The sequence below is a fragment of the Calypte anna genome, chromosome 4 (genome assembly GCF_003957555.1).
Source record: "Calypte anna isolate BGI_N300 chromosome 4, bCalAnn1_v1.p, whole genome shotgun sequence".
NCBI classification, from domain to species: Eukaryota; Metazoa; Chordata; class Aves; order Apodiformes; family Trochilidae; genus Calypte; species Calypte anna.
This window is the reverse complement of record NC_044247.1, coordinates 11,887,286-11,912,457: the sequence shown is the minus strand read 5'-3', so window position 1 is coordinate 11,912,457 and position 25,172 is coordinate 11,887,286. Positions and strand designations below refer to the sequence as shown.

General features: G+C 41.8%; 1 protein-coding gene and 1 long non-coding RNA gene across 2 annotated transcripts in view; one reads left to right on the top strand and one right to left on the bottom strand.

Moving 5' to 3' along the window:
- Positions 1 to 25,172, top strand: part of NRK (Nik related kinase) — a 99,198-nt gene that overhangs the window by 60,544 nt on the left and 13,482 nt on the right. Inside the window, exons 16-28 of the mRNA XM_030448820.1 lie at positions 3,932 to 4,063; positions 4,895 to 4,962; positions 6,522 to 6,637; positions 9,225 to 9,319; positions 10,409 to 10,527; positions 14,304 to 14,397; positions 16,730 to 16,903; positions 17,683 to 17,812; positions 18,206 to 18,364; positions 19,942 to 20,085; positions 21,318 to 21,452; positions 23,478 to 23,578; positions 24,103 to 24,252. Coding sequence (XP_030304680.1) covers positions 3,932 to 4,063; positions 4,895 to 4,962; positions 6,522 to 6,637; positions 9,225 to 9,319; positions 10,409 to 10,527; positions 14,304 to 14,397; positions 16,730 to 16,903; positions 17,683 to 17,812; positions 18,206 to 18,364; positions 19,942 to 20,085; positions 21,318 to 21,452; positions 23,478 to 23,578; positions 24,103 to 24,252 — 1,617 coding nt within the window. The remainder of the gene's footprint in view (positions 1 to 3,931; positions 4,064 to 4,894; positions 4,963 to 6,521; positions 6,638 to 9,224; positions 9,320 to 10,408; positions 10,528 to 14,303; positions 14,398 to 16,729; positions 16,904 to 17,682; positions 17,813 to 18,205; positions 18,365 to 19,941; positions 20,086 to 21,317; positions 21,453 to 23,477; positions 23,579 to 24,102; positions 24,253 to 25,172) is intronic.
- LOC115598187 overlaps positions 12,030 to 25,172 on the bottom strand; it is a 35,176-nt gene continuing 22,033 nt past the window's right edge. Inside the window, exon 4 of the long non-coding RNA XR_003987452.1 lies at positions 12,030 to 12,593. This is a non-coding gene — a long non-coding RNA (uncharacterized LOC115598187). The remainder of the gene's footprint in view (positions 12,594 to 25,172) is intronic.

The following is a 25,172-nucleotide window of genomic DNA, read 5'->3' as shown; positions in this document are numbered from 1 at the left end:
GAGGAACAGAGCAGTTATTTACCAACCTCTTTCACATTCCTTGATGGAAACTACACTATAAAATTTTTATACTGTTTAAAATGATGGTGTTACTCAAGGATAATCGCAGCAAGTGATATACAGCCCTTACCATGTGATCTCACTCCCTGCTGGTAGCTGCCCAGTTACCCACTCACAAGCCAGTGCTCCAGCCGACAGAGTCTGTGTGGACAGAGAGAAGCCAACCTGTATATAGCTGCTGTGCTAGTGTGGAGACCAGATCAAAGGGTAATTTATAATCCCTCTGAAGGGCTGTGTTGCCTTTGCTGGTTGGCAGCGTCTGTTGATGCTAATAGCAGCATGTTTGGTTGTGCTGCCTGCATTAACTGTATGAATTGTTAAGGCAATATGAGCATTGGGTCAGTTAGTGACCTGGAGATTAAAAGACTCACAGCAATATACTTGTGAAGCTTGCTATGTGGGTGCCTTGCTGATTTAAAGTAAAAGTGAACTATGGAGTTAAAATGCAAGGTGAATTTGTCACAGATGTTTGTGCAGAAGAACTTCGATCCATGCTTGTCAGAGAGGGATCATCTGCCACCACTGTTCTGCTCGGACAGAAATTACTTCTTTTTTTAAGCAATCTTACTTTGTGGCACATCCTGGCTGCCCAAATCTCTCTCAAAATTATGTCACCAGATATCGTAACAAAACCCCTAAGGTGTAAGGAACATGATTTCTCAGTGTCTTTTATCCTGTCTGTCTGGCAAAGGAAATGTGAGTTATTACCAGGTCAGAGTGTACCACTTCCACCTGGTTTGTACCTGGAGTGTGTTTGTTGCAGTGCAGGTAGCAGATCTGGCTCTCTGGTTGTGGTGATGTGTGATGAGCTGTTCTGGGATACCTGCAGAACTTCAGAGACTTCTTGAGCAAAGTCACTGAGTCTGCTTCTCTGCCCAGCGTCTCCTGCCACCTGACTAGGGGAGGAATTTAGCTCTCAGCTGAAATGCACTCCATTTTTTAATTGACTCCATAGTTTTCCTGTAGGATTTTCTATCTAGATCTCCTATATTGTCTGGAATATTGTGACTGAAGCAGAACAAAAGCCAATAATATTAGAATTAGCTGAGCATTAAGTTATGGACTGACCAGAGCAGATCTGTTCAGAAGCTGAAGGAAATCCTTTTCCTTATGCTGTTCTGTAACAACTTTGCACTTTATCTACCCCCTGTTATTAGACTCAGTTCAAATTCGTAACTTTTCTGCTATATCCATTTCTGTTACAATTTCAGGGAGCAAAGGCTCCTTTTCCTTAGCTCTGTTAGATGAGACTGTGGTCTGAAGACACAGAAGGTAAACCTTTGTCTACCAGGGCTTTCTGTGCATGAGAGGAGCTGCTGTTCTTTCAGTATTGCTTACAATAAAAATGATTTAAAGCTCAATTCTCAGTACTTTAGAATTATTGTTAAGGTTGGATTGGTTGTTTTGGTTTTTTTTTAATTTTTTTCCCCCATGCAAATTATTTTATCTGTGAAATTTAAGGAAAACATCCAACACTATGATTTTGAAGAGTTATTTGAAACATTTTTGGCATATGAATTGCAAGGCCTTGTGGGTCCTAAAGAAATCATTCCCAAAACAGGCATCACTTCTGGCATTACATAGGACTGATGTCTCTGGCCAAAGAAGGTGTCTGGGTACCATCTGCAGAGTTTAGAATCACTCAGTTACTTACACCACGATTCAGCAAAGCTTGCTCACATTTTTAAGCACAGATAGTTTCTTGCTGCTCTGCAGGACCAAAAGCTGAAATTGAGGAAGAAGTTTAAGTACCTTTTTGAAAAGGTGATAAGAAAAAAAAAAAATCTTCTTGTGTTGTGATGAGAACACAAATAGTACATTTGCTATTTCTAAAACATATTTCTACACCCACAGTGAATCATTTCAGGGGAACATTTTGCTGTTGAAATAATTCTGGTTAACTAAAAACTATTATTAGTGACAATCATATTGGACAAAAAAATTGGTTTTGACAAAATGAAAGGACATAGATTATGAGATGTCATAACTGCTGATAAAGCTGTTTTCTGTAAAGGGAGTCAACAGAATATGTTGTCAAAAAAAGATTTAAAAAGCACCTGAATACTTAGGTAGGTAAACTTCTCAGGGCTCTTTTTCAACAGTTGACTTTCCCATGCTGACCTCAGAGGTTGTGACAAGATGTTTGAATGGATATTTGGCATCTGTAATTAATTTTAGAATTACTATCTGCCAATATTTAAGTGATTTTGAACATTGCTCCCGTGAAATTAGTCTTGTATAGTTACAGGGTGCTTCTAATCATATTATTGAAAAGCTGTGTGCACTTCTCAGTTACTGTATTTTGCTTCTCAGGTCTGGGGAACTGTAGAATTTTATAGTCTTGGGCTGATAAATGCTTAAAATGCTAGCCTGGGTCATTCTTCAGGGAAACTCAACTGCAGCTGCCTCTGATCCGAGCTGCAGTAATTCCATCAGGATGAACAGGTTTGAATTTTGACTCAGACAGAAATTGCTAGCCTCTTTGTTTGGCCTGCAAAGGATGAAGATGCTGGTCTTGCCATGCATGTGAGAAAGAGGTGGCTGCCAGCAGAGGTTTTTTTGGTGTGCCAGGACATGGGCTCCCTCCTAGGAACATCAGCCCATGGTGTTCCTGCCGGCTGTGGGTGTCTCCGGAGAGCCCTGGGTCTTGCTTTGGATGGGAGTTGTGGCAAGGGAAAGCACAAAGAGGTTCAGCTTCAGGCATTTCTCTAATATTTTTACTGTTTTTTGTAACATCAGATTGGTTCTAGCATAGGAGTCCCTCAAGATGGCTCAGATCACACGCTCTTCCCTTGTCTCGGTCCTCGGTGCCCAAGTGGATTTCTCATTTCAGGAAGGATCAATACATTCAGTTGACTTTTTTAGCTCTCTGCCTTTCTTCCCCTTTGGAAGATGCCAGTTTAATTATTCCTTAGTGTGTAGAATTTAACAGACACTTTCGTTTCTCTCTCTTTTTTTTTTTTTTTTTCCTTCTTTTAAATACAGAAAGAATCCGAGGACCAAATCTTCAGTATTTTAGCTTGAGTTTTACAGAGCTTACTTGTTCCCTTGAAATGAAGACTTTGGAAGGAAGTGATGTGATTTCATCCCCTCCTCCCACTGTGATTAGGTCATTTCCTGTCTTAATGCTCTATCTAATAAGGTATCTTTGAGGATAGCTTTTAAACACAGATGGTTGCAATGGGAGCATCTGAACATGACTACACAAGAGGAGCAGTCAGAGGGTAGTTTCTTATCTCTTTCTAACTGCATTCTCACATTTGACTTTTTTTTTTCTCTTTTTTCAAGTAATTGAAAAATCTGTTAAGAAAGGAGGGCCAGGGCACCATCATAACCACTTCCAGCTGGCTGTTTGTCACCATTGATATTTGTCACCAGGTTGATGGTAGGCTTGCAAAGACTGGTTTGGAAGGCAGCATTTAACCTATGGGAGTTGGGTTTCCCCAGTGACTGTATGTACCAATGTACCCAGTGATTGTACTGTCCCAGTTTGGACATGGAAGCCTTGGTCAGGTTTGAATGAAATATGCTTAATTCAACAGTAATTTTTTGCATCATGCTGTTAACTAGTTCACTGTGCATCACCAGTGGCCTATTAGCTTCTCCACAGACTGAAGAAGAGGAGATATGTACAGCATGGACATTTTTACTATTTTTTATTGTAGCCTTCACCGTGGAATATTTGTGCCTAACATGCTAACATACTGGAAATAAATAACTTCATGGCCACCAAGAGTGTGTAGGGCTGTATCCAAAATGCTCCTTGTACATTTACTAAAAATTCATTGTTGTGAACAGAAGCATTGATGTCTGTTGAGGTTGGGACATGGGCAGGGAAGTATAATTCAACATGTGTTTCATTTGTTTCAAGTGTGACAATTTCCAGGCCAGTAAGGATGTGTACCACAGCAGTTCCCTGTCAGATATGATGACCACACCACTCAGCCCTGGGCAGGATGATGTATTCTGGAGTGTGGGTCCAAATGAAGACCAACCCCCAAAGGTATCTGAAACTGGGTGTGTTTGGCAGAGTTTGTGGTTAACAGCACATTACTCAGTTTCCTTGCACTGTGTAGCAGCCATCTTCTGGGCTTCATGAAATTCACTGAAAATCTGGTTGCTTGTATGTTAACTGGGTCTCTGTAATCTAGAAAGAGGAACTTAATTTGTAAGCAGGTCATTGTTCCAAATCTATGTGTACATGTATAGTATCTGTGGGGTCTGTGAATGCAGATATACTTCTTTTGTTAGACCCGGTGTTTCTAGCTGCCCTTTCTGTGCAAAATCTGGCTTGTTGCAGAAAAGCTTATTAGTTTGTATAATTAAGTTGAAGGTATTTCTGGTTTTTTTCTATTTTTTAAAGAATTTCTAAGAAGTACAAGAATACTGGTGCAAGATGCAAGTGTGTTTGCATGCATGTATTCATTCTATTACTCGGTACCTGGGGGGTGGTGTGGGTGTCTCTCTTCCCCCAGCCCTTTGGTAGCAACATAAAATAATCCACCTCCTAGGGAAAGCTGCATTGAGTGGCTACAGATGCATTTCCCTGTCTGCTTTAACTATTGACCAAGAATAATTCTGGCTCTAAGGGAAGGTGCAAACCCCTTGCAGTCTGCACCCTGATAGATTGCACAAGCTTGGAGCAAGTTAGAGGCATCTGCTGCCGACTTGCAGCTTCCAAGGTGATACCATGGAAGACCTCTCCAGTTCCCACTGAAACGTTGTTCATTTATGTTTTTTAGCCTTACTTTTGTGTTGATACAGGGTAAGCTTTAAGTTTATTAACTGCGTCAAAAATATCAGTAACCTTAAAACACTTTATTAAATCCTTAAGGTTCCAGAAAGGACAACCTCTAAATTTTACAACAGGGATCAGCCTGGCCATCAGAGATGCCATTCAAGGTAGGCTTCTAAGTGTTCTATGCTTATACTTACGCTGATTTATTGTTGATAGGGAAACTAAACCCAGTCTTTTAAAAACAAAGCCATAGCCTCAGTAACATTAAAACTGGCATGGGTTCATACCTCATTCCATAAGTTACAATTATTTTAGCTTTTGAATTAGTTTGTCCACAAAAATAGCTAACTAAACTTCCTGATCTTAAACCTGAGGGAAGTGTCTAAGCCAGGTTCCTTTTCATGACTGACATAATTTATTTAAAAAGAAGCAAGTGTCTGATGCATCTCCTCCTTTTCATGCAAGGTAGTTCTCCCTTCTGCTGGAAAACAGTATTCTTAATATATGAAGGCAGTTCCACCTGTAGTAATTCCTACAGTGAGTTGTTCCATTTGGTTCAGTTTGTTTGGCATGCCCAAGTGGGTTGCTTGCAAGTTGCACAACTGTTCCTCCATTAATGACAGTGTGTTGTGCAGTCATTTAATTCTTATGAGTTGGTCATGCCCAGCTTCCCCTTCACATCAGACTGCTGAAGGTGGAGGCTACTTGAGCTCGTAGTCTCTCCACATTGATGATCTCAGGTGGGAGTGGTGCTGGTCAGGGCTGCCTGGATGCTCTTGTAGAAACTCTACATCACCTCCAGTGCCATTGGTTTCAAAGGGATTTCTGTGGCTGGATCATTTGGGGGTCTGGCCCCCGCTCACAGTACAGGCATTTACAGCTATAGCCTGTAAAGGCTGTGCCTGTAGCTTTGTTTTTCCTGATAGTTGCTTAAAAAGGGCTGTCTGAAGATGTATCCTGACTATTTTGGCAGCCTGCCCTTAAGGCTAGTGTACTTTTTTCATATCAGAGTAGAAAAGACCAAGGATGCAGAGTGCTCAGTGGTAAAGGGTAGCTCCCACTGGATGTCTAGTCAGGGAACATAATGCTGTGAGAAACTAGGGTTGGAGAAATTGGAAAGGGAAGTAGATTTAGCTGACATAACAAAATAATGGGTGGCATTTCTGATGAGCCAGAGTCAGAAACATCTCAAATAACTTTCAAGTGAAGTCAAGCCCTAAATACTCTCTACTTAAGATCTGCAGGAGGCAAAGAAGGAAAAAAAAACCAAAACAAAAACATGTAAGTAAACAGTGTTACAAGTCAGTGGCTTCTGACCCTGCATTTCTTGCTAAGCCTCTGATTTACTTCCCAAACTTGTTTTACTCTCCATTGTGTTCCTTTCTTCACTGACAAGTGGATGATGGTGTAGAGAAAAAAGCCATGAAATTTTGGAGTCAGGAGTGACACTCATCTGAACAGGTCAAAGGAGAAGTACATCTGGCAAGTTATATTTTTCACTTGGGATTCCCTTTAATACTCTAGATGGAGACTGTCCCTTCCACTTTCTCCCACTACTGGATCAACCTGCTTGGAGCAGCAAAGAATATCAAATTTTTGTTTATCAGGAGCATTGTACCACACAGTAATAGTAGGGAACTCAATTCAGTGGCTTATGAGATCCATTCTAGTCTGTGTTCTTGCACGCAAGATAATCTGATTAGTTTTTTCTCCTTCTGTTTAGTAACACTCATCAGTCATCCCCAGGAGGACATGCTCTGAAGCTGAACAGCAGCAGCAGCAATCCTGGCAGCAAGCAGTGGGAGATGGGATCTCATCAGAGCAGCTGGTCAACCTCAGGTGATTCCTAAGTCAAAGACTTATCACTCAAATGTGCAAAAATCCTATAACATGAAATGGGCTTCTACAGGCTGTCAAGAGCTGCATTGCAAATAAATTTTTTTTAATGACATTTTTTGTGCTAGGCTTTTGAAAGCCTTTGGATTTTATGGTTCCATGTTCCTAAAATAGAAACACTTCCTCTTTTGAGTTAAAAAGTGACTGAATATATTTTTATTATAGAAAATTTTAGCTTCCTCAACTAAGAATTGGAAAAACATCAGTTCCGTTGCACACTATTGAAACTCTGCAGAGCCAGCATTACCAACATGCAGGTGTAATTCTGTACTGGTGTTCACCCACTGGCATTTTCTTCATAGCCATGTGCTGCTTTTTTGCATTGCCCACTGATAAGATGACACTGATAAGCAGTTGCTGTACATTAATATTTCTGCAGTCTGGTAATGTACTGGCTGAAGGAAGCCTAAGACTTTGTACAGCACCTCATGAAACATTCCTCCAATATACATGGATTTGCAGAAAGATGGGGGAACTGAAAAGGCAAAAGAAGCTAAAAGGTGGAGATAGCCACATCCAATTTAAGCAAAGTGCAACTTGGATCACTGGTGGTGATGTAGGAACACAGTGGGCTTGCTTACTGTTGTGCAGATTTTTTGCAGAACAGACTCTGAGACATGACCTGAGATTCTGGCAGACAGGGACATGGAACAGAAGTGGACAGCTGTGTTCCTCTCTTGTTATTCCTGGGGGCATTTTCTGTGGGTGAGCTGTACAACGATTTATTGTGTAGCTCCTTGCAAAGCAGTGGTGTGTTACAATGCCTTGCATCCAGGTTGTCTGCTAGAGATGGGGAACATGGGGAATAATGCCCAATTCAAAGCAGGGTGGATGCTAAAAATGTTTTGAAACCACACCAGTGAGCTGCTGAGGTAATTTATTTTTAAGCTGAACTCGTATTGTTCATTTGCAAGCCCTTGATAAATGAAGAACAAATTGCTTAGTTATTACACTTACACAATCAATCCAGTTTTGCTTTCACTGGCTATACAGAACATGAATTTTTCTTCAAGAGAAATCCAAAGCATAATATAAACTGCATGGGTTTTATTTCTTTTTGCTCTTATGTCATTTTATGTTTGAATAACAGCGTAGAGATGAACAACATGTGACAGCCCAGCTCAACTTTGTAATATCTGCATGATGTCTAACTCCCATGCTATTTTGGAATGGGGAAATAAAAACCTCACCAGCAATGGAAAGAATAGAAAACCTCCCTTGTGGTTTAAACTGTCTCCTTGGGTTCTTAAGTGTTGTTAAATTACAGCCAGTTCTGGCATATGGTGTTCCAGAAAGAGTTTTTTGCTTTCTCAAACCCACAGGGATAATGAATTGGGCAGGAAAGGACTATAAATGCTTTAAAGCTAAGCTAAGCTGAGTTGCTTAGGTACCCATTGACCAATAAGGAATTCTTAATTTTAAAAGCTTTGCAAAATGCATGAATACGTGAAGCTGTTGTGATAAAACCATCTGAATTACCAAACAGAAATCCTAATTTGTGTCAGCTTGAATTCTCTGCCCTTAGTTTGCAAGGACTCCTGTTGGTAGCAGTGGGATAGACATAGGAGAAATGGCTGTATAAGGCAGGTATTGAGATGTCTAGTGTGTTCCAGGGGGAGGGTACATCTGCTTTTCCTCCCTTCAGTTGTGTCAGGAATGAGTGGTGTGCAGAAGACAGCATCTCTCCAAGGCTGCTTTTGCTCTTCCTAGCTAGCTCTGTGGGCAGTGGGGGCATTGAAAAGGAAGATTTGCTTCATTACTTGCAAGCTTCTCTCCTAACATATCAGCACATGTGGATGGACTCCAGCTCTTCTAGTTTTGTTTGCTTGGGTCTTCAGTAGCTGTGCAAGTGGTGCTGCAGCTTCCTTGCTACCGCTGTCTGACCTTGGGCAGTGTCACAAGATGCCACCAGATGCTGAGTTGGCCCTGCACAGGGACCAGCTCTAACTGCAAATATGGGGGCTGATACTGCCTGATTTCAAGAACCAGACCCTTCAGACTGTTTATGTGCAACCATTTTATGAAGTAAAATCTTCATTTGCTCACGAAGCTGTTCATCAGGGAACAGGCTCCTTCACCCTCTCCCTGGCCCCACTGTCTGCAATCACAGAAATACAGATGAGTGGCACCTTGGGTGCAGCCATATGAGCAGCAGTTGCTGATGTGATGATCCCCTCAAGAAGAGGAGCAGAGGAAGGGATTGGCCCTCATACTTTTCTTTTGCAAGTTGCCTTCCTGTCTGTGGAAGTGTTGCTGATGTGCAGTGGGAGTATATTCCCAAGGTCTTGGCCTGTCTTACTCTTGCAGCATTAAACTGCTCCAGTATCAATTTATATACATAATATTGTGGCATCTACAGACACTGGGAAACAAATAAAACTGTTTCCCTCTCTCACAAAGAGAAAACAGCAGTTTGTCAGCAGAGGCTGGTGTCTGCTTTGGGTGGTAACTGTATGTGCTTGTCTTACTGGTCCTCTCTCTTACTCTGCAGCACATGCATTTTAAAAAAGAAATTTTTTTTTTCTTTCAGGAAATCCAGGACAGGCCAAGGCAGAGAACTCTTTGTCCCAGAACTTGCAGCTGCAAAAGAAGTCTGAAAAAGTTTCTCAACCAGGCCGGATTGCAGTAGGTTCTTTTAAATCCATTAATATTTTTTATTTCTTCATAGTTCTCACTGGGGTTATGTCTGTGCAGGCAGCTCCTCTATTGGTGCTTGAGTTTGCAAGCAAATGAGTCCAGCTGAGAGGCTGCCTGGGGCTGGCTTGGGCTTCCTGCTGGGTTAACACTTCGGTTCTTGGTATAGGTCTGACTTGGGACCAGCTCAGGTTGTCAGCAGAGAGTTCAGTTTCCCTTGAACCTGTGTGATCATAACTCTGTAGAAAGGAAAGTATTTCAGGAAAACATTGATCAGTTGTCATGCAACAGAAGCGAAGGCCATACTTGTGGCTCGTGCAAATATCCAGTGTGTGAATGCCTGGAATATGCACTACCAGGCTGTGACACACTCTGGACTGTCCTGGCTCTCTGTTTGCTGGTCCATCACTGATGGAAAGGATGATTCCTACTCCTCTGCCTTATTTACTGAGACATTTGTTGTATTTGGTGAGAGGGTGCCTGTCAGACAACTTGAGCTCATGGTACCTTGTGCAGTAATTCATGTGTGGGATGCTCGGTGTGTTCAAAGTCTGCAGGAAGTTTGGCATTTTATAATGATGATTTTCCTGTAGGACTGGGGTGTCTGACTGCCCTAAGGGTGTGAGTTGTGGCATGTTAGAATTGCCTTCCCAGCCCAAAGGTGCTTCATAACTGGTCTGTGCAAGCCCAGCCTGTGCTCAGACATGGGCCCTGGGAGCCTCAGGGTGTCCAGGGCTGGAATGAACCACAAGTCAGTGCCATCCTTTCATTCTGGTGTGGAAAAGGATGTACTGCTGTGCTCCTGCAAAGTGTGAAGATTGATTCTTAAGTGTTTGAGATTCCAACCAGCAAACTGACTGAAGTTAGTCACCTTGCAGCTTTTGGGAAAATGAGATGGTCTTCCTTAGTTCACTTTCCTGTGTGAAATACTCACTTGTGATGGACCATCAACTTCCTAATAAAGCTTTTTTTGGTGTGTAAGTGACAAGAACTATATTTGCTAGGACAATAAACTACTCCACATGCTGTTTAGAAATGGGTTCTTCCATGAGAAAACACATCAATTTTTTCTTTACTCAGAGTCCAGTTTCCTTTGCCAAGGGGAAGGATGGTGCCAGCTCATTCCTGAAAGCAGCAGACTATTCCTCATCCAGTGATGAAGTCAGCAGCAGCGATGAAGATGACATAAACCACACAAGGTTGGCTTCATTAAGTTTTATTATTATTTTCTCCCTTTGTGCTGCACACTTCTAAACATCTGGAAAAAGTTGGCACACGTAACTGCTACCTCCCCTCAGAAGTTATTATCAGTCATTTATGTCAGTTGTAATTAAGCAGTTTAATGGCACTATAATGAACTCCCAGGGGCAAATGTTCACTCCATCAGTGCAGTGTAATAAGCTTTGATGACTTGGTGCCCTGGGTCAATGAGGAAATGTCTTGTTCTAACTGAATATCAATAAGCAGTGCTTTTCTAGAGATCACATCACATCAATCTACATTTGAATGGAATATTTGAAAGAAAAAAGGAGAGCAAAAGAAAACTGTACACTTTCATGCTAAATACAGGTCACACTGAAACAAAACATGGCAAGTATGACCCCTGGATTCACATAATCTATTCACTCTGGAAGAAATAATTACCACTGAGAAGCTGATCTGTTCACCAGGTTTAAGCAGGATTTGTTTCTGTAAAAATTTTCTGAATTTTTAGTATTGTTATTTTGCACCATTGCTGTGGTGGTCAGATGATGCTATGCCTTGTACCAAGCCTTGTCAGCCTTGTACCAAGCTGATCTCATCTGGACTGTTTCTCCCAGTTTATCTTATGGTGTTTTACCTGTCATGCAAAATTCTGCTGAGAAATAATGGAGAATGAATAGCTGGCTAGTGGAGTGAAATGAGGCAACCAGGTGCCACTAATTGCCAGGTAGTGGGCGTGAGCTTCTGCTAAGCCCACCTGTGCCTAATTAGGATTGGCCCACTAATCCTGCTCATGCGCAGTGGGGGCCCACCCTAATCAGGCACAGGTGGGCTTAACACAAGCTCATGCCCACTACGTGGCAATTAGTGGCACCTGGTTGCCTCATTTCACTACAGGCTAGGCCCTGTGAAAGAGAGCTGGGGGATCAGTGGGCCAGCCCTGCTGTTTGGAACAGTAAACTCAATTATTTTTTACTATTGATGAATGAAACTCCTGATTTTCTTACTAAGAGGCTTCAGTTTAATTCAAGTTCTAGGTTTTACTTTGAAGTGCAGCACAGCACCACAGACATAGCTGGGGCAGGGCTCTTGCTCTTCTAACATAATTACCCATGCAGTGTTGTCATCCTTCAGGAAGAGGAGTGCAGATTTGTAGCTCTGTTGGCAAGCTGTTGTGTTAGCCAGGTACCAGCCCTTTCCCCTGTGCTGCTCTCAAGAAGGTAGAGTTTTTGCACCTGCATATGCTCCTGATTTGCATTTCTGAAGTTCATTTTCAAAGCTGAGGAGGGAGAATGTGGAAAATATTGTTGTTTATACAGTGCAGCTGAAAGAGCTGTCTTTTTACTGCAGTGCCTGTATTTTCTTACTGCTTCTCTTCCAAACCCCCTTATTCTGATCTGTAAAAAGTTTTATTCACTCTAGGTCATAGAATTCATCCTAGACCTCAGAAAGACTACATAAAAATATGGATTTTCCCTGTAGCAATGACTTTGCTGTGTAAGTGTTAGATTGTTGTGATCCTTGCATGCTGTAATGACATGAAGGAGTGGTATCACTGCCTTTAGAAATCTGCATGGGTTTTGCATCTCCTCTGTGTGTGAGATCCACCAGTCCTCTAGAGAAGTGGAATGAGTAGGCTGATTCCTGTCAGGTTTGCCTTCCTGCTCACACAGCCACTGCAAGAACTCCTGTAAAATCAAAAGTATAATCTTATGTATTAACGAAGTCCCTTCACTCAGCAGAATGTGATTTGTATTTAACAGACAGCTACTTTGGGAAATACATCTGAGTATTACCAAATAAACTTCATGTGTTCTGGGTAGAGTGAAGGTTTTTGTTTTTCTTGCCATCTGAAGCAGGTGAATGCAGGGTCTGATGCTCCTTGCAGTCTCTAGGAGTGTTTGTGTGTGGGCTTTGGCTTCAGCTGAGACACCTTAGGGCAGGTTTTAGTTGGCTACTGAAAACAATCTGTGGTTTCTTGTTCTTGCCTGGGCTATGGAACAGCTTTTGGTATCTGTGCTCCAGCTTTCATGGAGGTGCCCAGCAGGAATCAGCTTGGGACCTGTAAAAGAAAGAGTTTCATATTCTTTTGGATAAATCCTGTTAACCAACCTAAAAAGGCTCACTTCTGAGGAAGCCAGAACTAGGGCTGCTGTCTTTCACCAGTAAAAAAACTTTTGGTTTTGTTTTTCTTTCCAATGAGATGAGCCAGAATTGTTCCTCTTGCAAACCAGTTTTTTCTTTTAAGGAAAAGAGATCTGTGTACGTGATCCAGCATCCTACCTGCTTGTATAGCAGATCTATTCCACTGATGCTAATTTCTCCTACTCTCTTGAGAATGCTGCCTTCTCTGATACCTGCAGTGTTCACAGTCCCTTTAGAACACCCAATTTGTGTAGTTCCTCTTTCCTGCTCTTGCTGCTCCTTACTGAAATTTGAACAAGGTGGGTGCAAGTGTGTGCTTGGCTGGGAATTACTTTCTCCCCCTCATAAGTGGGAGGCTGACATTCAAGATCAGCTGCTGATTGCTTTCCTGATAAGAATAGATCCGGGCATTCACCTTTGATCCTATGACACAGCTTTCTATTTCTTCTGAGTTTAGTATGTGCATTTTTATCCCTCCCATAGAAAGAGGGGAGGACCCAAAAAGTGAAAAATAAACAATACATAAAAGCTGAAGAAACTTATACTCCCTCACAAGCATCTTAAGTTGGTAGCTTCCTCACCAAACCTGTTTTGTTATCACATTGGACAGCATTAAAAAAACCAACCAATCCAACCAACATAAAACCCCTATGCTCTCCTACCAGCTCTGGCATAGCACTCTGGAGCCCTTCACACCAGCATCCTGAGTCCAGTCACTTAAAATTACTAGAAAGGAGGCAGAAATGTAGTAAGCTTAGATGGATTGCAGTAATAAGGAAATTAATTTAATTAAAGAAGTGGAATAAATAAATAATATGGGGTGAGAACACACAGAAATAGGGCCAGAGCCTCCCTGGCAGAGGTTTGGGGCAGTTCCATTTGGGTGAAAACGTTTAAAATGCAAATATACCACTGGTTGTGTAGGAAGCAATAGTATACTGGGGTATATTGCAACATAAGATTGCCTTGTTCTTACTCTTTGTTTAGGTATTTGCTTTTGGTCACCACTGAAGACAGGACACTGGGCCAGGTGGGCTTTTGGCCCCAGCCAGTCCAGCAGCTCTTTTGTTCTTTATTCTCTCTGTGCACTGGGCAACATTTTTTTTGTTTCTTTGTATGTAAGGTGAGGATGTCCATGTTTTAGGGACTGATAGACAGAATGAAATTCCAGTGTAGCCTATCACAGTGGGAAGTGGCAGAGAGGTCCCTGACACCAGCGTACAGCAGAGCAGCAGCAGCAGCTGAGGCTCTTTCTCTGGAGAGCAGCGTGGCTCTTAATTGCACCCGCAAGGCAGTGTATGAGGGGATACAGGAGAAGTTTTGAAGTAGGCACTTCCCTAATGACAGCTGGAGAGACCAGTTCTTGTTTGCCTGAGCTGTTCAGTGTCTGCAAAAGGATGGGTGAAATCCAGGGAGAGAGATTCCTGCTGTGTGAGTGGTTCTCAGGCTCGAGTCCGTTCAGGCACATCCACAGACTAATCAGCTTGCTTTTGTACAAGAACCTTCAAGTATCACCAGTGAATGTTAATTATGCTCACTGTTGAACATCCATCCATGGGGTTTTTGCTTTTTGCACTCTTTTTTCCCCCTGAAGTAGTTCTGCTCATTAATTGGAGTTTGTTACCAGGCAACTGCTAAGCAGCAGAGTGGCAGATTTCACAAGGACAAGAGTACCAGATGGAATTGAACTGAAACCCCAAAGCACCACTGCAGAACAGAAGGTAATTTGGCCATTTGTTAGGGGGTGGGGATGGGGTGGAGGGAGTCAGATTGTTATGTGCAGGATAAATGCTGAATCCATTTCTGGCAGCGTTTTCAGTCTGAAGTCCTGCTCTGTCTTTGCAAATTATAGCTATAAGCCTTGAAAAAATGCATAGTTTCAGGTTTTGTGCTTCCTATAAAAATGCTTACACCTAAGTAGGAAATTGCACTTCTTTATTTGTCCTTGTTGTTGGCCTGGTAGTAGTTCCTAATGTCAACATATTTCTTGAAGGCACTGGGCAGGTTGCAGAAAGCATTACTGTTGGTTTTTCTCGATGTGCATTGTTGGCATCTTTAAAATTCTTGACCTTTTCTTATTCCAGTTTAAAGAGAACTACCTCTTACTACTGAAAATATTACCAGAATAGAGAAAAACACTTCATCTCTGTCTAGTGGCTTAGGAAAGATAAAGTCTTCTCATATGTCATCTTGTGGTTCCTTCCCACCTGTAGCTTCTAGCAGAGAGTTCAAGTCATGTGGATTTTCTCCTGTGATAAATACTAGTGCAGGAAAGATTAAGACAGACAAAGCAGAACAGTGTTCTTTGTGGTTGGAAACAACAGAAAAATGCAGTAATAAGATTTGAGCTCAGCATCAGAGCACTTCTTACATGTTAGTGAGTGTACTCGTGTTCTGCAGATAGGGGAAATAAATGGTTGTGAAAGTGATGTTTTTCCCCTGAGCTATTTGGTTTGCTTGAGCTGTGGCAGAGCTAGGAAGAAAAGGGAGTTTTCTTCACCTGTGGTGTGATTTCTAAGCTTCAGACCAGGATGGCATCCTTCCTGACTGGGAAAGGAGTCCCACTTTGCCTTTATTCTACCATTCTTTAGAAGAAAAGACCCTGCTTCAGAGGAGGAATTATGAATGGGGCATAACCAGTATTTTTCCTATGGCCAAAACGTCCCAGTGCTTTCCCTTTCCCCTGACATCCAGGCTTTGGAAATAGGCTGCTTGAAGAAAAGGAGAAGCATGGGATCTTTGAGGCACAGACTGAGGATAAAAGAGGATGGAAAAGAGTGGAGGTCACATTTAGTGCTGGATTTGAGCAGTCCAGTCCAGGAGGGAGAACAGACAGATGAGTGCCACCTCTCCTCACAAAGCTCTCTGATACTTCCTTCTGATGGAGAATCTTATCCATTCCTCCCACCTCTGTTTCACCAAGCAGAGCCATCATGAATCTCCACGACTTCTTCCAACATCCCTGTCCCCTGCCTGCATGAACTGGTTTACAGTGGTCAGGGTGGCTGCCCAAATGATTCAAATGGGGGTTTGATTTGGCTGAATCCAACTCAAAATTGAACAAAATGTCCCACACAGGCCTGATTCCCTCATCTCAAGTACTGACACATATATTTTGGGTTTGTTTGTGGTTTTTTAAATATCTATATAAAAATGTAAAATACTTAAAGATCTATTTGATTTCTAGTTAATTAGTTGGCTTTAAAAAGCAAATGTCTTTTAGAATTATCTCCTTTTTTATATATATGTATTTTGGCCAGCGTTCAAATAAGCTGATCTGATTTCAGCAGATTGTTTATCAGAGTTGGTACAATATACAGACTTGTGTTGAATTCAGCCAGCCAGAAGCTGTTCAAGTTTGGTGATGCTTTTTTGCTTTGCTGTAATTCAGGAGGAATTTTCTAGCACTTGGCTGCTGTCACTGTCTATGCTATGGTGCCAATGGTGTCTGTGTACCCTGACCCATCATGGCCAGGGGCAGATTCTTCTGCACTGCCCTCCCCATCAGGGACACTGCTTGCTGTAAACATCTCATCTTTCTTCCTCTCCAAGCTTCCAGCCATATATTCCCAGAAACTGACCCCTGACTCTGTGTTCTGTGCTGTCAGGGACAGAGCTTGTGTGGTGCCTCACACCTCACATAGTTTCCAAGTATTTGCTTGAATCAGGTGGGATCCTGTGAGGAGGTCTGCAGTACAAAACATCATTGTACTGGAAGTGCTGACACTGGATCCCACCAAATTCCATCATTATAGAATGAGGTTTCCTAATGCAGTAAGTGGCAAGTAGCAATGAAATGAAAAAGGAGCTTTGAAACAAATGCACATCCAGAACCTAAAAATACTTCTGACTGGTAAGACAAGAGACATGATTCTGCCTCAAGTGTATATGAGTATGAAGTTGCTTCTTTTCTTTATCTGTGGTTGAGGTAACATAGATGAGGAATATTTGTGGAGCATTTCAGAAGTGGAAGCAAGTCCCAAGTAACAAAGAGCTGCATTGTGTATTGCAATATGCTGAATGTGGAGTTTAACTGTATCTTCTCATGTGCAGGATCAGATTTTAGGGAAACAAATTTCTAGCACCCAAGAAGGCCTCTGGAGCATAAACAACCACAACTATCTCCTGCCAGATCTCCTCCAGCAAAGCCAGATTTCAGATTCCTCTGTGAACCCACCAAAAGTGCCACTGACTAGCCAGGAACCTCAGAACAAACCTTTCAGTAAGGTAAGAGACAAGTTACAGGTTGAATGACTTGTATCATTGCTTTCCTCTAAACCCTAGGAGCCTGAGGTTGAGCATCTTTTAACTTTCTCTATGCTGGCTCTTTTTGGTGAGATTTTTCACCACATCCCTTCTTGTCTTTAGAAGTTTTATCTAGGGGTTGGATACAAAATCTTGAGCTCCTGGACTGATTTTATTGCTCTACTTCTGTGCCCTGTCTCTCTCTGCTCCCTTTTTTCCTCCCTTTTTATGCAAGCTAGAAGAGATCCATTACCTGTCATGTCAGCAGCACTGCACTCTCCTGCCTCTGCTCATTGTCCCTGGCTTCCAGGTGGGACATGGTGGCACGTGGCACATGGGAGCCCATGCAGTGCAGTGCAGAGCAGCCCCAAAGGGGTGCTCACACCGCTGTGGGCTCAGGGGTCTCCTGGGGAGGAGGCTGATAACAGCTCTGTCAGGGACCATGTCCTGAACTCCCTTACTTGAGGTGAGAGCATCCTCCTAACTGCAGAGGTTTCAGCAATGCAGACGAGGCAGCAGGGAGTGATCAATGTGCTCATCCTGTGGGGCCTGGTTATTTCAGAACAGTGCCTGGCTGAGCAACAACACCCTGCTCAGGCCTCCTCTTCCCTCACTCACTTTGTAACATGGATCTGCTGCTTTAAGACTGCTCATCATGTCCGAGTGTGCCACATGCCATGTCTTCTGGGCCCTCACTGCTGGGTGTGCTGTCTGCTCCTCTGGTATTGTCTTCCTGAAGCAGCTCTTGTTTTTCATTGTAGACCCCATGCACTGAGAGCACACCTTCAAAGAGCAGCACATCATCTACAACGTCATTTACTGCATTCATAGATCCCAGACTCCTGCCAATCACCCCTCCCACCAGCCCAGTAGGACCTTCCTGTAGTTCTCGTGAGTATGAGTTACCCATCTCATAAAATAACACTACTGGTTTCTTTATTTTTTTTTTTTGGGGGTAGTGGAGACGGCTTTTTGCTTGGAAATGGAAACTGTCAGTAACATCTCCAGAAAATGAAACTACATATCACTCTGGATTTTCGTTGTATTGTTTCTGCCTTTCTTCCAGATGTGGCTTGCTCTACCCTGCTGTGTTACCACAGTGCTTACTCAGGAATACCTAAGGAATTTTCCAGATATATGTTGGGGGTTTTTTTCTCAGCATATGTAGTGTTCCAGAGGCATTTTCTTACCCTTCTGGCGTTTCTTTCACTCTGCCATAAGCAGATCAAATGTGACTTGTAACCAAACACATTTTTTCATGATTGTGTATGTCTTTCATTGCAGCATCTAGTGCAAAACCTGAACCTGTCAGGAGAGAAAATGCAAGGAAAGGCTCCGTTGTCAATGTCAACCCAACAAACATCCGCCCGCAGAGTGACAGCCCAGAAATTCGTAAATACAAGAAGAAATTCAACTCAGAGGTCCTCTGTGCTGCTTTGTGGGGTAAGGTCAGAAGTACTGGGGCATGTGTGAGGAGGGTAGGCAGCAGCAGGAGAAGCTGGAAGTGTACGTTGGGCAGATGTCACAGCAGTATTGCACCTCTCCTGTCAGGAAGTCCTGGAGCAGGTCCCTGAGCAGGTACCTGTGTCACTGCTTCCTGGTGGAAGGTGGCAAACAGCTGGCTTACAGCTGGGAAAGATTCTGTGCATCAGAATGAGAAGAGGTTTAGGCTGGGCACTAAATAGAAACTGCTTGTTGGAAGAGCCAAGAGCTGCAAATGCTTTAGTAACTGTAGCAGCTCATACCTACTCTTGCCTTAGCTGCATACAAGTACAGCTGATCACTGACCCAGTGGAAATAATCCAAACCTGAAGCCTTTTGCTGTGAGACATGTCAGGGATTCCGGGAGTCTGAAGCATGTCAGGTGTCAGTGTTTCCAAAAACTTGGCTTCCTTAGTTCCTACTGTCACTGCTGACTCAGAACCTCACTGATCACCCTGTTTACAGGGTCAGCTTCACATGGTGTCAAACCAAGATGAGTGTAGTCAGAACCGTTTTCAACAACTGTAGACCTTGTCCCCGTCTCACACCAGCTGTTTTATCCATCTTTCTACTTCAGATTTGGTGTATTCTATGGGACTCACCCAGCCTTTTACTCCTTACTATTTGAATCTGGACTGGAAAATGAATGAAGGAGATGAAATCTTGTCCAAGTTAGATTTCCACTTTACAGCTTCACAGGTTCTGTAAAATGTATGTTTATAGTAGTCCAAGATCTCAAATTAAGAACAGAGCTGTGTGGCAAGGTTTGTAATTAAATGTGCATTGAGGCTGAAGAGCACCAGGTACTCTCTGGGGCATTGCCATTAGAGGAGTTTGTTAGAACAGAATACCTCATGTCATTTCTTTAGTACCTGCTGATTATGAAACACAGCTGTCATGCCAGCTGAACACAATTTTTGACATCCTCTGATGTCAGCAACCCACTGGAGCCTTTGTTTCCTTGGGAGCAGTTGGATTTCAGATGGATTCATCCCTTTTACTTAGCATTTGAAGGTATTCTTGCAAAAGACATTTTTCAAACAAGCTCAGCCTCCTCATAAGAGCCACTCTTTGTCCCAGAGGTTTGGTCCTCCTGTGACTGGAGTGTTGTATTTGGGGAAAGGAAATACTTTTATTTTTTTAATTGGTAGAGACTCTTAGGTCATTTACTTGGATCTCTTGTGTTGCCAGTGGGCTGGTGCTGGACTGGGACTTTTGCAGTGCTCATGGGCACTTTCCAAGGTCACTTGAGAAGTTTGTGTTTGCAGAGCATTTTCTTTAAATCAATACTGACTTCAGTGGCACTACTCATCTTTCAAGTTTCATGGGCATATAAGTGTTCCCCTGAGTAAAACCTCTATTGGTGAGATCCTTTTTTTAAATCTGTTTTTCTGGGATGTCATCCACAGAGCAACAGAGACATTACCAGGTACCATTAAGTGAGACTAAAGAAGAATCAGTTAACTAAACAACGAACATTCAGTGGCCTCTGAATTATTAAGTGATTTATGCAGTGTTCTTTTTCCATGTATCAACAGGAGTAAATTTACTGGTGGGAACAGAGAATGGATTGTGGCTGCTGGACCGAAGTGGGCAAGGAAGAGTTTACTCACTGATTACAAGGAGACGATTCCAGCAAATGGATGTGCTGGAAGGACTCAATGTGCTAATTACTATATCAGGTTAGTTCAGTGTCTAAAAGTATCTGACCTGCATTGGAATTGGAAGCAATTAAAAAGAATGGGGTTATAAACTAGGTTGAGGAATTTCCTCTTACAGAAAATCACAGGACAGTTATTCTTGCTAATAGGAAAACTCTCTTTAATGTTTAACACTTACATTCTCATTTCAGAGAGGCTTTGGGATAATTCATTACCTGTTTAATGTGCAAAAGGGATTTGTGGGAAGTATGAAGAATTTCATATTCTTAAAATGAACTGGTTCTCAGCAAGTTATCGTTTGTCAGTCTGTTTGCTTGTTTCTGTGATAAGGGAGCATCTATCTAAAGGCAATTCTATTAAAATACCATTTAAGAAATTCTGTGTTCAACAAGATGTATGAACACTGTATCATTACAGTGATCTATACTCCAAAAAAATCAGCAACATTAAACAGTGTCTTCAGCTTTGGCTGACAAGCAGCTTGGACTCTGCTCTGCCAGGTCCTGAGTCCTTTATTCTCCGTGGATCAGAGCAGCCTCAAAGGATTCTTGGTACATAAGTGGGTCAAAGATGTAGGTCCAGCAAGGAATGGCAGCTTTTTGTCTCCCATCCAGCCCACCATAGCAGGTGATGATGGAGCTGTTTGTCCCATATTACCCAGTGCATTTGCTTATGTGTCAGTCTTTCCCTTTTAGACTAACCTGTGATCTCAGGCTGCTGTTGAACATCTGTACTTAGGAACTAAAACAACAGAAAGACTGAGATGAAAGATGTCAGTGATTCTTATCTGGAAAGGCATTCAAAAGAAAAGAGCTACCTCTAATGAAGATTATCAGTTAATTAGGACTAAATGAGTATATTGTTCAAAATGGCCACTGTAGGCCATAGCTGTGTTCCTTCCTTCACATCGAAGAGTAAATGCTAGATAATGTGGTTATTTCTGATAATACATGTGGCTACAGAGAACTGTTCTCTGGCCTGAGGGAAGAATTTTAGTCAGGTGTGAAAATCCTGCATGACACTTGAGTCACAGGGTAAGTGCACATTTGCCAGATGCTGTGGGACTGCTCACCTTCCAGTTCCCCCCTCCATGTCACCAGCACGTGTGTTGTGCTGCTGGGCTTCTTCTTTCACCTTGACAAGGCACAAAGACTCACTGTGCTCAAGGGCATAAAACTGTCTTTTTCTTAGTTAGAAGTGTTTGTATTTGAGTGAGTTCAACTGTTATGTCTGTCTTTTTCTCCAAATCCTAGGGAAGAAGAATAAGTTGAGGGTGTATTACTTGTCATGGCTGAGAAATAAAATCCTGCGCAATGATCCAGAGGTGGAGAAGCGTCAAGGCTGGGTGTCTGTGGGGGACCTGGAAGGCTGTGTACACTACAAAGTTGGTAAGTACTTGTTGTGTTTTCTTTGGGAGATGCTTAACCATCCTTTAGCATCTTGGGAGACCAGCATTTTTCTTCAGCTCTGTTTCAGGATTATATTGGGCTGAATATCTCAAGTTCTTTCAAACCTCCTTGTTTTACACAGCAGCTGCTTTGCTCCCTGCCACTGCAGGTTGCATCTCTTCTTGAAGCAGCTACAGATGTTACTGTGGGTGTTCCCTGTGGTGACTGAAGAAAGGAGTGCCAGCCTTGGGCTGTTGCTCAGTCAGTCTTATAGAAGTTCAGTAGTTAAGGTATTGATTGGACTTGTGTTTTCTTCCTTCATGCTGTTCAGCTTTCCTCCTGGCCCCCAGGTACCTGCTAAGAAACTGGACTAGTAAAGTGCTAGTAAATCACAGTTATAAGGTGTCCAGAGGTGGATCAGATTGTATGTGCCTACAGTTCAATTCTGTCTCTAGGTGATAAAAGACCTACATGTACCTTTGTTTAAGCTTATGCACTGGAAATAAACCATCTTACTTTTATTTGGCTTTCAGGTAGTTAATTCTTGAAGATGAACATCAGTATTGTGATTTCTGTGATATTTCTGTCATTTAACTGTTTGTGTGGGTGTGATGTGTACTGAGCATTTTGCTGTGGTGAAAGATGGTAAATAAAAGTAGCACCTTTTTCTGTGTCAGAAATGATGTAGAGGAGTGGAGGAGACAGTGAGGTAGCTGCCTCTCATAAATACCTTGCTTGAGGTTTTTTTGGCTTCTAGATTACACAACTTTACAAGTGGCAAGGGTTAAATCCAAGATGGAAAGTGAAACAGATGTGCCTTGTGACTTTTGTGGTTGTAAGCACCCACTTATTCCACTTTGGTTGTTTATCTTTGGGTTTGGTGTGTTGTTTTTTTTTCTTATTAAAAAGTTATCCTAAAATTAGGCAAACATTTGGTAGGAGCTTCTGTGTTTACATATGACAAGTCACTCTTTGACAAAACAGCTGCTGATTTTTCTCTTGGTGCATCCTGTTGTATCTTGACCTTTGGTTTTACAGCCATTTGTCCAAGTCAAGGAGGAAAACTGTGCTGTTCTGCGTTGTGGTGGAGCTTTTGGTGTTTTTTTCCTTGGCCTATGTGAGACTTTCCTGATCAGTGTCCATCCTTATCAACTCTTCATGCCTCTGCTATATTTTTGGCCAGTGTGTACTGCTGCTTCTGTAAGCAGCAAGGGCTGTTCAAGCCTTTCTCCCACCAAAAAACCTTACTTCAGTAGCATAACACCTGCATCTTCTAAAAAGTCCCTGCCAGGCAGACACTAAATACAAAATGCAGGGCGAATGCGTTGGGATGCAGTACCCTAATGTTCTGTTCCAAAGCAAATGCTTGTCTCTGACAGAGTGGAAACACAATGTACAAAGAAACCTTAATTTTCAATGCATGATTCATCATTTATTCTGGATGTGCTCAAGATAAACTTAATCAGCTTAGAGAAATTACTCACCTCTGAAACGCTTACTCATCCCAGAAACATGGGAGTCCTGCCCAGACTGGCGCACAGGAATTTAACCCCACACATGAACAGTAAAATGAAAACTCATTAAAAAATTCATCCTGCAGAGTATAACAGACTTGTTCAGCCAACAACCACCATTCCTTCAAAAGTAGCTTGTTCACAACCAGCAGTGTTGGGGTGTTGTTCACAAAAAAAGGGGGCTTAGCTTTGCTACTGGGTCGAGACCTTTTTTTTCTAACTAGTAAGCTTTTAATTTTATTTTTTTTTTTTTATTTCATAAGCATACGAAAAACAATATATAAATGTTGTTAACAGTCATCTGGCTTCACTGAGAATAAATGATCTCTAGGTTTTGAGTTAAGGTATTGTCACTGGTGTTATTAAACATTGATGTCCAGAATCCATTAGTCTCTCTTGCTGGATGATGTCTCCTCTACAAGTAGTCCATGGAAACTAATTCATGTGATGAGATGGTCTTTGATTTAAGTGTCTATCTGGTACCTAAGGAATTGCTCTTCTTGTATTACAGTAAAATACGAGAGAATCAAATTCCTTGTAATTGCTTTGAAAAACTCAGTGGAGGTTTATGCTTGGGCTCCAAAGCCTTATCACAAATTCATGGCTTTTAAGGTAAGTGGAACTTCACTTTGGTTCAGATCTATCACTGTCTCTCATCTGCTCTTTGCTTTTGCTTTTTTGTTATTTTGTATAACATTTTTTTCTAGTTAAAGATAAAACGAGGATTCTTTTAAAGAAAAGGTAGCTCTTTTGACATACATTGGAGATGGCAGGCATAGAACTGTCACTGCTGTGATTCTCTAAGATGTAACTTGCTTCAGTGCTGTGCCAAGATGTACATTTGAGATTACAAAATTGATGCTGGATTCCCTCAAAAGAGGGAAATTGAACATGGATGGTCAGCCTAACTTTTGCTTAGTATGTTTCTAGAATCTGAGCTTTTTCCAAAGCAAGTGAATTCTGCAGCTCCCCTCACAGCTCAGTGGGTACTGGATACTTAGCTCCTTAAATGTAACCTGCTATTTAAGAAAAACAGCTTTCTAACTTTTGACTTTCAAAAAGTCTTAAGATCAAATATATAGACCTGTAAACCAACAGCTTTACTGTGTTATATAGTGTATTTTTTCTTTTTCTAGTCCTTTACCTCACTTCATCACAAACCACTGTCAGTTGACCTGACCGTAGAAAATGGACAAAGATTAAAAGTCATATATGGCTCCCTGGTAGGCTTTCATGCTATTGATGTGGACTCTGGATCTGTGTATGACCTCTACCTTCCAACACACGTAAGATGCTCCAAAAAATTACATAAATGCCTCTGTTCTTTAGGCTGTGTGATAGATGATGATCAGGCTAAGATCTGTGTTTCAAATGACAGGGTAAAGGAATAATTATTGCACATCAGCTAATAAAAAATTACATTTCACATGCTTTCCTAACACTGGAATTCTATTAAAAGGCTTTTGTCACATCTAGAATATAAATTTTTATAATTTAATGTCAGAAAGCCTGTTCTATGGAAAGTACTATTTTTCATTTATTTATCCTGGAGTTCTTTAGCAATCAAAGACACAATAATATCTACACGAATTTAAGTGACTTTTACAATCTGTCACATGTGCTGATGATCTGCCACTTGCCTATGAGATGATTAAATTATCACTGAATTAAGATGAAATTTGGCCTGGATTGCAAAGACTGTTTCAACATATTTTAATCTTATTCCACTGCAAGCATGTTGCCATTGCATCAGTGAGTACCTGTAGCCAGAGGAGCCAGGTATACCTGTGTACCTATGAATAATCCCAATTTCTTCACCATCAAAGTTGCATTTGTTTCACATGGTTACAGATCCAGGCTTTGTGCAAAATGTGATTTGCCTTCCAGTCATGACTTTGCTAAACCCCAACTTCCAGAGAAAACAGATTTGCTGATCTTCTTACTGTTCAGTTGCCTGTGAAATCAGTCCTTAAAATGAAAAAAAAAAAATTACATTTACCTCAGGATTTTCTCATTAGATAGTTAGGAAGTTAGCATGAAGATGATTATTTCAGGCTGCTGTGTATGTACTGCATTGTTCATTGAGGTGATGGTGACAGCACTAAATCCTCAGGTAACAGTAATTCCTCTGGAGAAGTGAATGGCTGGCATGGGGCTGTCCTATGTGAAGTCTGTGCTATGGTTTCAATCTTTTTTTGTTTGATTA